General features: G+C 38.1%; 1 protein-coding gene and 1 pseudogene across 1 annotated transcript; both read left to right on the top strand.

Annotated features, from left to right (window-relative positions):
- Nucleotides 1-5,787: 5,787 nt before the first annotated feature.
- LOC110751720 (7-deoxyloganetin glucosyltransferase pseudogene) lies at nucleotides 5,788-7,527 on the top strand (annotated as a pseudogene).
- A 1,416-nt stretch (nucleotides 7,528-8,943) lies between these two features.
- On the top strand, nucleotides 8,944-10,723 carry LOC110751717 (7-deoxyloganetin glucosyltransferase-like). The gene is made up of 2 exons (XM_021952226.2): nucleotides 8,944-9,505; nucleotides 9,627-10,723. The coding sequence occupies exons 1-2, from the start codon at nucleotides 8,980-8,982 to the stop codon at nucleotides 10,553-10,555; spliced, it is 1,455 nt and encodes a 484-aa protein (XP_021807918.2). The 5' UTR covers nucleotides 8,944-8,979; the 3' UTR covers nucleotides 10,556-10,723.
- Nucleotides 10,724-13,984: the final 3,261 nt, after the last annotated feature.

Consider the following 13,984-nt stretch of genomic DNA (forward strand, 5'->3'; position numbering starts at 1 on the left):
TAGGGGAAAGATGGGGTATTAAGGTAAGAGAGGAAAGGGTTTTGCAGGGAGGTTTGGTTGAGATTGAGGGAAAGAAAGAAATGGGTGACTTGAGTATCACTTCCGGCAGCTCGTCAGTGACTCTGAGCAGCTTGCCAGAAAAGGAAAAAAAATGAGGGGAATAAGGGTGATAGACCAGCAAAACACGAAAATTACTGAGCTTGCAGGTAGGAGAGGAAGCTTGCTCTCCCCAGTGTGTGTTGTGTTGGGTAGAGAGGGGTCCTATTTATAACTGCTGGGATTTGCTCTTCTCCAAGAAACCCTAATGGTTTCCTCCCAATCTAGCTAAGCTTTCCTCCTTCTTTCTTCTCCTCCCTCTTGACTTACCTTATGGTGGCAACAATTAGCTCTGCCAAATCCCACAAAATCAGAGACTTTTGGGGGTTCAAGGCTTCCTCCCTTGGCTGCTTCATAGGAGAGCCTCTATTTTCACCCATCTTCTTTTTCTTCTTTCTTCCTTTTTCCATGGCCAAATTTGATGAAGGAAAGAAAATGGGTTTATATGCTGGTTCAAGGGATGGCATCCCTCCTTGCGTGCTAATATCCCTTGATTCCTTGAAGGATTTTTGCTTGGAACTTGCTCCCCCATGTGCTGGAACCTCCTGCAGCTTTATTCAATAAACCTTCAGACCTTCCCCTTCGTGGCTTTTGTTCTCCCAGCCAGCTGGGGTAATTGTATGGGCCAAGATGGCTCATTAAGTAAGTGGGCTTTTTGGTTGAGTCAATAGGCTACTTTTTGATTGAGCTATTTTTGATTGGGCTATTTTCATTAAATGTTTGGGCTTTTGGTAAGGTTCATAGGCTATTTTGACTGGGCTATTTCTTCCTCTTGTGCTCACCCACATGTTTGGGCCTAAGAAATGGGCTTGAGTCCCGAGGCTCCCAAGCGACTCAGGGCTTCCATTTCTCGGCCAATCAATGGGCCTCATGTTGATTTATTACCATCCATACCACAACCCACTCAAGCAAGCCCCGGGCATTTGAGTGGCTTGGGCCCACTTAAGCTTGTAGCGCGACGTGTTGCTTATTTGCTTGGCGTGGCATGTGTGCAAGCGCGTATGACGAACTTTCGCGTGCCCTAATCGGGCTTCTCCTCGGCAAGGTATTGCATTGGGCCGAGAATTTATTTGGGCCGAACCGTGGATTTTTTGGGCCTCAACACACGCATGATAACACTTCCACGTGACATAGCATTATTAGTCGGGAATAATAAAACAATGTTATCTTCTTTGTTTAATGGTTGTCATTCTTTTGAAGACAAAAAGAGCTCAATTGTGGATATGACATAATAATTATGGTTGTCATTTTTCAAAATTGAAGGTTGCTTTAGATCGCATCAACCAAATTTCAAGCAAGCACAAGACCATTCTAGTAGCCTCAAGAAGTTGACTAACATATTTTGAATTTAAGACTGTTAGATGGATATAAATCCCAAATCATTACCGACATTAATTAAAATGTCGAATTTAATCAGGACACAAACACAATTTGTTTGGGACATGACATATATAGTTGGAAGGAGGTTTATAAAACATGCTTTCATCGTCAGGTCCTTTTTCATGAATTATATTACTTCATAAATAGTAATTCAAATTTTCTTTTTCTTTTTCTTCCTTTAATATTCACTAAGTAAATAATAACTAAAATATAACTACTAATCAAAGTAATTAAAAAAGAGAAATACATATTATGCTACTTAAAGGGTATAGCCGCGGGCATAGGAGCTGACTGACCTGTAAAATAGTATAGCCGCGCGGCTATACGTGAAAAATAAAACTGGGTATAGCCGTGCGGCTATAATATTTTTTTATATATAAAAAAAAGGGACCCCAGCAATTAGGCGCCACGTGTAGTGTACTTAAAAAAAAATATTAAACACAGAGTATAGCCGTGGGGTTGTACTCTTTTTTGGTTTTTTTGTTTTAAAAAAGGACCCTCTAGTGATTAGATGCCTATATTTGCAATCATAATTTACTTAGTCTAAAACCAAAATTTGCCAACCTTAGTGCTAATTGCTAAAAATGCATATAAAGTAGGACGCATGAGAGAAGCATAAACTCGCAAGCCAAGCCTTATAATTTGGCTATTATCTAGGTGCAGCACACGCATCTGATGTGTCCCATCACAAATTTTGATTTGATGTCACATAAAAATATAATGCACCACCCACAATTTTGTACAAGGTGGGCTAGCTTTTTGAGAAGGATCTGGCTCCTGTCTTCTTATGTGTATGAATTGGAGGGAGTTGCACCCTCTTGTATTGTACTATAGATTTATTTGGTGTCTTGATTTTTGATCAATAATAGGGGAGCTTTTATAAGGAGGAGATTATGTTAAGGGAGAGTGTATTGAGGGATTCAATCCATTCATACAATAACATAAAGAAATTGTTGAACTTGAACATTTTCATTCGGCTTGTAGTTCAAGTGGTTAAGAGCATTTACTCATGCATTTGAGGTCTTACATTCGATTCTCCCCTCTCCCAATATCGTTTGTACCAAAAAAAAATTATTTTCTTGATCGGATGGTTCAAGGTTTAGGAGCTTAAGAATGAGTATGAAATTGCATTCCCATGTTTGATGAGTACATCCTTACCTAACTCATGGGTATGAACTTCCCCTGCAGGAGGAATTTCATACCATTGGCTCACTTTGGGAAACTATTCCCCCCATTTGGGAAAATATTTAATGCAAATTTTTTTCGGACTAACTTACTCCTTAAAACTTTTAATAATACAAAATCAAAGGTTGTTGGAGAAATGAACAACTTTTCGTTTATAATACTGTACAAACCAAACATGGGAATAAGAGAAATGACATTCTTAGTCCTCATTTTCTAGTATTCCTAAACATGGGAATGAGCATCCTCCATTCCCATCTTATGGAATTAAACATGGAAATTTCATTCTAAGTTCAATCCGCTGATGAAACAGGAACCTCATACCAATTAGAAACCCTTATACACATTGAACAAAAATAAATTTGCTATACACTTTAAGGTTCGGCCTACTATTTTTTCTAACTCATTGGCCCACTCTCTCTCACTACTTGGGCTAACCATAAACCACTCTGTTTTGGTCGGATCATCCCTATGCTGATGTGGACGGAGGTCGACGCTTAATGATTTTGTAGTAGACTGCATGATGGGCCAGTATATTGACTCAGGCTGCTCCTTATTTATTTATTTATTTATTTATTTATATATTTAAATTGTTTTAAGCTCCTACTTGAAATTTTGTTGGTTAAATTTTTATTTTTATTTTTATACAAGTGATATTCTACTTTAATTTAATCTAAATTATAGGGAGAGAGATTCGAACTCGGGTGCAAAGTGGAAAGCACATCCGCTCTAACTAACTTGACTAAACCATGTCTATTAATTCAAGTTAATTAACATGAGAAAAAGAGAAAGAAATTTGGAAAAATAAAGTGTTATACTATTCAGTTTAAAAACTTGTTCATTGAGTGGTTGCATGGCTAAAATAAAGCAGGAAGTTGGAGAAATTAATTGAAAATTTTTAACCTTTAATGATATTAAGTATTTAAATTTTGTCAAGTAAGTAAGCTTTGGAATATTCACAACATTTCTTGAACATTCCTTCGTAACAAAAAAAAAACAGAATTTTCATGCCTGCAGAGCCGAACTTACATACTAACCAGCCGGCCGTTGTCTTGTCATCTTGTAATGAAACTTTTAGTAAAGAAACTCTTGTATACAATTTTTTATTTATTTTTAATTTACTTGCCTCAGGCGTTAACTTACAACTTACAAGCATACACTCTCTGATATACACAATCTTAAAATGGGTTCTAATTCCACGCCTCATGCTGTTTGCATTCCAGTTCCAACTCAAGGCCATATCAAGGCACATCTTAAACTGGCAAAGATCCTCCACCACAAAGGCTTTCATATAACCTTTGTCAACAAAGAGTTCAATCACAAGAGACTTGTCAAATCTCTAGGACCCAACTCCCTTAAGACGTGGTGTTCATCTTAAGTGAAATTACAATTATTAAGCACAAGAAGCCAACGTCAATTTTAGGGAACCTTTCGACCAAAATTGCATCAAATTACTTTTCTAAAGATCCTGCTGGTGATCAGGCATTAAGACAATTAGATAGTTTAAAACAGTGATTAACAATTCAAAGTATGCATGCAATCAATCATAAGCAATTAAATAAAAATTACAAGCAATTAAATAAAAATTACATATTCACGCTAAGGTTCAAGGCTTCACCCTAGCAAAAGAAAATTAGTTACGTATATTCATAACTGAAATCATGGAAAATATTATTAAGAAGAAAAAGAATGAAAACACCTTAAAGTCGCAAAAATTCCAAAACCCAAGCAATTGCTCTCCACAATGTCGCGTTCAAAAGCCAAAAAGCCCCCATTATTGCCATGAAAACCAACTTAAATACCCCCTACAAAAAAGCTGCCCCCATCCAGCTTTTCTATCCCCACAAGGAAACTAATTAAAATAAAATAATACTAGAACAGAAAGTCCAAATTGGACTAGGAGAATTGCCCACAATCTGCCCAGCCACGTTTTGGACTCAAATCTCCTCCAAATCCTGCCCAAGATAGCTTGTTTTAAAGATAAAAACATTCTGAGCACATCTCCAGAAGGCCACGAACCCATCTGAGGTCATTTTGGGCTCCAAAACGCAATAAAAGCCCAAAATGTCAATATTCCAGCACCGCGCACTTCTCCTTTATTTTATTGCCAGAAAATAACCACTTGGTAGAAAAATCTGAAATTTTGATACGATAAAGCTAAGAGTAGGGGTGGGCACGGTACGGTATGGTACGGTATTGAGCCCGTACCGCTACCGATACCGGAAATTTAAATCGGTATGGTACGGTATGGAATTATCGTTTGTCAAAATTGGTACCGTACCATACCGTACCGTGTCGGTATCGGTACCATTTCGGTACAAAAATGACACAACTAAAAAATGAACCAATTCAATATTCAACATATTCATTTACCAAAATAAGTGATGCCTAAGTTACAAATTCAAAGATTCAACATATTCAATTATCAATATCCAAATCCTAATCAACATATTCAATATCCATCAACATATTCAATATCCAAATCAACCAAATCCTAATCAACATATGCAATATCCATCAACATATTCAATAGAAAATTATATATTTGAATAGTATTCGGTACGGTACGGTATTGATCGGTACCAAATACTTGATACCGCTACCATACCATACTCTATTGGTACGGTACGGTACGGTACCGAATGAAACGGTATGAAATCGGTATGGTACGGTTCGGTTAGGGTACGGTTTCGGTATTTCGGTTTTAGATGCCCATCCCTAGCTAAGAGACTCACAAACGTCCTCCAACTGGGTTTATTCCAAAATTCATCCATTTGATTATGTTTTGCTCCAGAGGAAGTCAAAAGTCTTATATTGGAAATATAATTCAAAGTATCAAAATTTTTCCAAAATATTAACCAAAATATACTAAGAATGGGGTTAAATATATAATATAAAATATACCCATCATCTTGATCAACTGAATTTTCTTTGCCACAGATATTTGTGGGCTGGAAAAGTTGACTATCCATCAAAAAGTCGTAACCACAATTAGTTTTGTAGACTATTAGTGATGTAACAATTATACCATAATTTTGTCTTGATCAGCTTTCTTCTCTATCTCTGGTTATCTTATATGCATAGATAATCTGCATTTGCAAGCAAGGAAATACAAACACAAAAGCTAAGATGGGTTCCACAGAAGTAGCTACTAAGCCACATGCTGTTTGCATTCCACTTGCTGTTGAAAGCCATACAAAGGCAGTGCTTAAATTTGCAAAGCTCCTCCACCATAGAGGTTTTCATATAACCTTTGTTAACACAGAGTTCAATCACAAGTGCTTTCTTAAATCTCTAGGACCCAATTCCCATGATGGCTTGCCTGATTTTCAGTTCGAAGCCATCCCGGATAGCCTTCTAGATTCAAATGAAGATACCACACAAGATGGCACTTTGCTTTGTGAGTCCATCAGAAACAATTTTTTGGCTCCCTTTCATGCCCTCCTTGCAAAACTCCACAGTGATGCCATAGAAACATCCAGCAATCCTCCAGTGACTTGCATAGTTTCAGATGGTCTCATGTCCACGTTCACAATCACAGCTGCTGAAGAAATTGGATCCCCTATAGTGTTGTTCTACACTATAGCTGCCTGCAGCTTCATGGGAATTAAACAATTTTCGCACTGTGGTCGAAAAAGGACTTGCCCCATTCAAAGGTGAAATATATAACTGTTGTGCTTTGTCACCTTCGATAAACTAAAATTCAGAAATACACACTCCACAACACAAACCACAGTTGAACAAATAATGTAAACAAGGAATAAAATAGTGCACAAGAGATTTAACGAGGTTCAGCAAACTCTTGCCCTACGTCCCCGGAGAGATAATTTCTTCACTATGATAATAACACCAGTACAAGATACATTTGAGTTAAATCAACATAACCCAAGATCCAGCTACCCTTGTACTCCACTCACAGTATTTCCCAAGAACCTCTCTCTCACCCACAAAGATCACTCTCCGTTCTTCCTCTCACACCCGTGTATCAACCTTGCATCTTCTACAAAAACAATGGCCCAGCTTCTGCCCTTTTAATAACCACTAAAAGTAATGGAGCTGGATGCATGTGCTATCTCCACTAGCTGCGTGAGAACCAAGGAGGCAAGTTGCCCTCGAGCCTCACAATATCCTTTGAACATGCCTACAGCACTTATTAGTCAACAACTGACCAAGAAACATGCTGCACTATCTTTTATGGGTTTAATACTATAATATTTTTCACCAACTTTTAACAATAACTACTAATTGAAGCAATTGTTGTTTAACTTAGTTAAATCTTAAATGCTTGTTTCTAAACATACAAATGAAACGTTTCTTCAATCGAATTTCATTTGTACTATTGCAGATGAGAGCTGCTTCACAAATGGCTATCTGGACACTGTAATAGATTGGATCCCAGGAATGAGAGATATCCGTTTAAGGGATCTCCCAACCTTCCTGAGAACCACAAATCCGGATGACATCAAATGTAACTTCATCATGGAAGCAACCGATAGAGCTCATGAAGCTTTAGCAGTTGTTCTTCATACATTTGATGCCTTGGAGTCAGATGTTTTGGAGGCTCTCTCATCTATTCTTCCCTGTGTTTGCACCGTTGGCCCTCTTCAATTGCATCTCAATGAGATACCAGAACACCCTTTGAAAATGGGATACAGTCTATGGAAAGAAGAAACTGAATGCCTTGAGTGGCTAAACACGAAGGCACCAAACTCAGTTGTCTATGTGAATTTCGGCAGTATAGCAGTCATGACACCACAACAGCTTGTGGAGTTTGGACGGGGACTTGAAAATAGCAAGCTTCCATTCTTTTGGGTAATTAGACCTGATCTAGTCATTGGAGAATCCGCTATTTTGTACTCAGGCATGTAAAACCTGTGTTACTATGTCTAGAAAGTTTGTTTTGCTCTAAGATTTTCACTAAATACACTCAATGATATATGTTGTGTGAAAACACTCCAAAACCAGCAAATGGGATGTCGCTATACTTGCAATGAATGGGGCATTGGCATGGAGATTAGTAATGATGTGAAGAGGGATGAGGTAGAGAAACTTGCAGAAGAAGCTACTGGGCCACATGGTTCTTCATCCACAAACTTGGACAATTTAGTGAATCAAGTGCTATTAAGAAAAAGCTAAAGATGTTACCATAAGAATATTGATGTTAATTATCATTTTCATTGCCATTGTCTCAAATAATCAACTAGCTAGCAATTTGTACTCAAGCATGTAAAACCTGTGTTACTATGTCTAGAAGTTTGTTTTGCTCTAAGATTTTCACTAATTACACTCAATGATATATGTTGTGCGAAAACACTCCAAGACCTTTTCGTTGATGAACTAGGCAACTACCACACACAAGCCATACAAAGATAACGTACACTTACAAAGAACACAAGAATTTATAGAGGTTCGGCATTGTGCCTACGTCCTCTTTGGTGATTCCCAAGAAATTCACTAGTAAGAAAGAGCCCCTTTGGTTACAATGAAAAACCCCCTTTGCTGTCTCACAAACCCTAGCTTTGTTTTCTCTCAACTTGGCTCAAACCCAATTTGACGCCCTTGTTTTCTCAAAACTTAACATAAAATATTCAAACCATATTCATATTTTAGCATGCATGTGGTATTTGTTATGGTTTTAAGATCTAATATTAATAACTGAAAGATACAAGATAATATTGAATTTGAAGAATACCAACAAGAACTAAGGAACAATTTTTTTATTTTTTTATTTTTTAATAGCAATGAAAATTGAGATGTTTGCATTCCATAAATCATTTTGTCAACTGACTTTTCTTTGCACAGATATTTGACAATCTATCAACCAATGACTAACTTTATACTAGTCGAAAATTTGACATTCCCTTATACTAGTCAAAAATTTGACTATCTATATCAACCAATGACTAACTTTATACTAGTCGAAAATTTGACATTCCCTTATACTAGTCGAAAATTTGACTATCTATATCAACCAATGACTAACTTTATACTAGTCGAAAATTTGACATTCCCTTATACTAGTCGAAAATTTGACTATCTATATCAACCAATGACTAACTTCTAGAAATACTTGAGCAACAATTTCTACCACTATATAGTTATTTATGTTGCAGGTAAAGTGAAGATCCAGTTTCACTTTGCTACTTCATCTCATTGCCTCAATTTGTCTGACGACTTCTTTTTTCGACATTATCCTCAGTTTCCTATTTTGACTGAGGGAAAAAACAGAGAGCCAAAACAGGACACGTTAAAAAGTAGCTCACTTTTGCTGTATAAATAATCTGTTTTTGCAAGCACTGCAATGCACACACAAAAGCTAAGATGGGTTCAACAGAAGTAGCTACTAAACCACATGCTGTTTGCATTCCACTTCCTTCTCAAAGCCATATAAAGGCAATGCTTAAATTTGCAAAGCTCCTCCACCATAGAGGTTTTCATATAACCTTTGTTAACACAGAGTTCAATCACAAGCGCTTTCTTAAATCTCTAGGACCCAATTCCCTTGATGGCTTGCCTGATTTTCGGTTTGAAGCCATCCCGGATAGCCTTCCAGATTCAAATGAAGATACCACACAAGATGGCACTTTGCTTTGTGAGTCCGTCAGAAACAATTTTTTGGCTCCCTTTCGTGCCCTCCTTGCAAAACTCAACAATGATGCCATAGAAACATCCAGCAATCCTGCAGTGACTTGCATAGTTTCAGATGGTTTCATGTCCACGTTCACAATCACAGCTGCTGAAGAAATTGGAGCCCCTATAGTGCTGTTCTACACTATAGCTGCCTGCAGCTTCATGGGAATTAAACAAGTTCGCGCTGTGGTCGAAAAAGGACTTGCTCCACTCAAAGGTGAAATATATAACTATTAATTGAAGCAATTGTTGTTTAACTTATGGTTAACTCTTAACTGCTTGTTTGTAAATATGCAAATGAAATGTTTCTTCAATTGAATTTCATTTGTCTATTGCAGATGAGAGCTGTTTCACAAATGGCTATCTGGACACCGTAATAGATTGGATCCCGGGAATGAGAGATATCCGTTTGAGGGATCTCCCGACCTTCTTGCAAACCACAAATGCGGATGACACCATGTTTAACTTCATCATGGAAGCAACCGATAGAGCTCATGAAGCTTCAGCAGTTGTTCTTCATACTTTTGATGCCTTGGAGTCAGATGTTTTGGATGCTCTCTCATCTATGCTTCCCCGTGTGTACACTGTTGGCCCTCTTCAATTACATCTCAATCACATACCAGAACAACCTTTGAAAACGGGATACAGTCTATGGAAAGAAGAAACTGAATGCCTCAATTGGCTAAACACCAAGGCACCAAACTCAGTTGTCTATGTGAATTTCGGCAGTATAGCAGTCCTAACACCAGAACGGCTTGTAGAGTTTGGGTGGGGACTTGCAAATAGCAAGCTTCCATTCTTTTGGGTAATTAGACCTGATCTAGTTATTGGAGAATCAGCTATTTTGCCGCCAGAGTTTGTGGCTGAAACTAAGGAAAGAAGTCTAATAGCTGGGTGGTGCCCACAAGAGCAAGTCCTTAACCACCCATCAGTTGGAGGATTTTTAACGCACAGCGGTTGGAATTCAACGGTTGAGAGCCTTACTGCAGGAATTCCTATGCTCTGTTGGCCATTCTTCGCAGACCAGCAAATGGACTGTCGCTATACTTGCAATGAATGGGGCATTGGCATGGAGATTAGTAATGATGTGAAGAGGGATGAGGTAGAGAAGCTTGTCAAAGAGTTAATGGTGGGAAAGAAGGGAAAGAAGATGAAAAATAAGGTCATGGAGTGGAAGAAACTTGCAGAAGAAGCTACTGGGCCACATGGTTCTTCATCCACAAACTTGGACAATTTAGTGAATCAAGTGCTATTAAGAAATAGCTAAAGAATATTGATGTTAATTATTATTTTTATTGCTATTGTCTCAAATAATCAACTAGCTAGCAATATGTACTCAGGCCTCTGAAACCTGTGTTACTATATCTAGAATTTTGTTTTGCTCAAATTATATATTGTTGTCTTCCATAAATACTATATGCTAGCAGTGTTGACGGCTTACAACTCTAATTGCAAAGACAATTCAGATGGTAAATAAATATAAAGCAATAGAAAGAAATAATGAGAAAATATTATAATTACCAAAGACGACAGTGATATATACAAAAGGTTATTATACGGTGACACAAATTGCCCACAAATCAAGATTTTTTTTATTTATGAAGACCTTTACTATTGAGATGGGTGATAACATACTAAACTCACACACGTTAGATGGATGCTAGGACTCGAACCCCAGATGTTTCCCGTGGGAACATTTGCTCCAAACCACTACACCAGTGGGTCCTTTGCAATCTAGAATGTTTTAGAATCTTCATCCATGATTTTATATTGATTAAACAAATCCTCTTAATGACTTGACGTATTTGACATCTGATTAATTAAGGTTTGATTGCTAAGCTTCTTTTTTGACATTCTACTTTGATCTCCTATTTTGGCTGCGCTCAATGCATCAATGCTTATGTGTCTTATTCTCTTCAACAGTTTCTTCAGGTCAGTAAGCGACCCTGGATTAAAAAGACAGTAAAAAAAAACCATGAAGTGGAAGAAACAGGAACAATTAAGAAACGGCTTCAGTTCGTGGGGTATTCTCCCAAACAGAGGTATAGGTAAAGGGAGCGCAGATAGCCTGGGAAAAAAAAGGTGGCTTTTATTTTGTGTGTGGAAATTGAGTTTGATTCTAAAGTGTGCCATCTGTTTAGCTTTCGACGTGTGTTGAGCAAAATTAAGTTGATGATGGTAACGGCTAACATGGGGACTCCCTACGCCTAGCCGGCTGCCTAGGGCCTCCAATCCCTATATATACTTAGCATTAGGGTGGGCATAATTTCGGGTTAACTTGACTGAATTGCTCAATCCGATAATTAGAGGGGTGGGTTGGGTTGGTCTAATAATGAGCGGGTCTTGTGATAAAAAAAAAAAAAAACCGCTCCACATGGGCTGGAACCAAAACATAAAAATGTGGTTAATTTTGAGTTAACCCAACCAAACCGCCCAACTCGATCACAAAAGGATTGGGTTGAGTTGACCTAATAATGAGTGGATCTTTGTTCCAAAAATTCATAAACTGCTATATATTGGGTTGGGGCCAAAACCGACCAAACCCAACCCATGCTGAGTAACACTACCTAGTGCAAAATTCTATAGTGAGGGTGACATATATGGACCCCTCATATGAACCTTCATATTAGCCACATGATCATTTCATTAAACTTAAGTGAAGTTACTCTTCAGATGAATCATGTGGCTAATATGAACGTCCATATCTATGGTCCATATAATATTGAACCCTCACCATAGAACGACTCCATACCTAGTATGCCACTTCTTCTTTTTTTTTTTTTTTTTTTTCCAGAGAATTCATTCATAGAACCAAAGACGTACAAAGAACGACATGATACAGTGGCCTCATTAAAACCTTCCTAGGACAACCTCATGAGACAAATCGCAAGGGAGGAAAGAGTACCACACATGTCATGGACTAACAAGAGAGTCCGATTCAGGTCACTTTGGACCATTATAATAAAAGAACAAATCAAAAATGAAAACTAACACATAGACCTCCGACGAGAACCGCAACTATAGACCAACACAGTAAACCCACAAGAGAGGACCGCACAACATCCCAACTGTCAAAAGAAGCCTTTTATGAGCAAAATCATAGTCCTTTGACACCCACACAAACTGCAAGGCATACCATAGCAGAAACTAGGAGAGATCACGCGAGAGGAACATATAAACAATAGTAAAAGGACCCCTGAGAAGCACTTCACTTCAACTCAGAACCGGACAACAAAAAACCTCCTATGACCAAGCATAGTTCTTTGGTCAGCGCAGAGTAGAGAAGAGCTCCACATCCCAATAACTACCACCAATGTCGTTGTTGTCGCCGCCGTTGAAACAGAGACAAAACGTCAGCCACCAGGTATCACAACTCTCCCGAGGAGAGACACAATCCAGCGTCACCACATAAACAACAATAAAATGACCCTTGAGAAGCACTCCACTTCAACTCAGAACCGGACAAAGAAACCCTCCTATGACCAAGCATAGTTCTTTGGTCGGCAGAGAGTAGAGAAGAGCACCACATCCCAACAACTACCTGCCGTTGAAACAGAGACAAAACATCAGCCACCAAGTATCACAACTCTCCCGAGGAGAGACACAATCTAGCGTCACTACTGTCACTGCCGTCAAGACAAAGACAACACAGGCACCTAGAACACTGCAAAAACAATCAAACAAAACAAACAGACAAACAGACCTAGACCCAAACAGATCTAGACTATCTAAGGAGGGAGGGGAATGGGAGGAGAAGAGGGGATAAGAGGAAGGGAAAAGGTGGGAGAAAAAGAAGGGGAGATGAGGAAAGGAAGGGGAAGATGGGCAGAGGGGAGGAGGGGCAATGGCCACCTCCCCCTTTAGCTTTCTTGTGGTTAGTTGTCGGCAAGGAGAAAGGGGACCAGAGTACGGCTAGGGTTTTTTTTTTTTTTTTTTCCTTATGATGGATATTCAATTAAGAGCAGTTATTCATCTGCCACTTTATATGAAAAAATTCATATATAAAATTATATTTGGCCAAATTATTCAATTCAAAATTAAGAAGAGAGTTATGCTCGAAAAAGGCCCATTTATCCATTAATTTCATAGAGCCAGTTTGGCATTGCTGTGCTGTGAAAATAATCGCTGTCAAATTTGCTGTGAGAGAAAGCAGTTTGGCGTTTGGTAAACTTTTTGTTAAAAGTGTTGTTGGTACTGATTCCCGCATAATTAGAAAAAAAATTGCGGCATAATCATTAAACCCAACACCTCTTCAAAACTGATTCCTGCATAATCAGAAAATGAAAGCACATCATTAGCTGCTTTCCCTTACAGCTTTTTCTCACAGCAATTTTTAACAATAAGTAATTTTCTCATAATTTACCAAACGGGTTGGGCTTCCCAAAATTTTTTAAAAATCACTTATCACCCAAAATAAGCAATGTCAAACGGGCACATAGTCTAAGCTAGTTAACCTAGTTGAATAAAATCAAGAATAAAACACAATGAGCCCAATTTCACATTTTTGAACTATGAAAAAGAAACTTTCTGTTGACAAACACTTTTTCGCTTTACCAATTCTTTCTACATGTTTCAATGAAGGCTGAAGTCTGAATTATTTAATTAATAGGTATGGTTATTGATGATTTCTTTGAATTTGAATTTCATGCTTTGTTTTTTGGGAACTTAGTCTAGAATTTATATTTTCAGTCAAGAT

The sequence above is a fragment of the Prunus avium genome, chromosome 3, assembly GCF_965620075.1.
Source record: "Prunus avium chromosome 3, drPruAviu1.hap1.1, whole genome shotgun sequence".
NCBI lineage: Eukaryota > Viridiplantae > Streptophyta > Magnoliopsida > Rosales > Rosaceae > Prunus > Prunus avium.

What these genes read in the sequence shown, in the direction of transcription:
- LOC110751717 (XM_021952226.2), top strand. Translation starts at nt 8,980, where the DNA reads ATGGGTTCAACAGAAGTAGCTACTAAACCACATGCTGTTTGCATTCCA. An exon ending in AGGACTTGCTCCACTCAAAG is followed by an intron (nt 9,506 to 9,626) that starts GTGAAATATATA and finishes TGTCTATTGCAG; the next exon opens with ATGAGAGCTGTTTCACAAAT.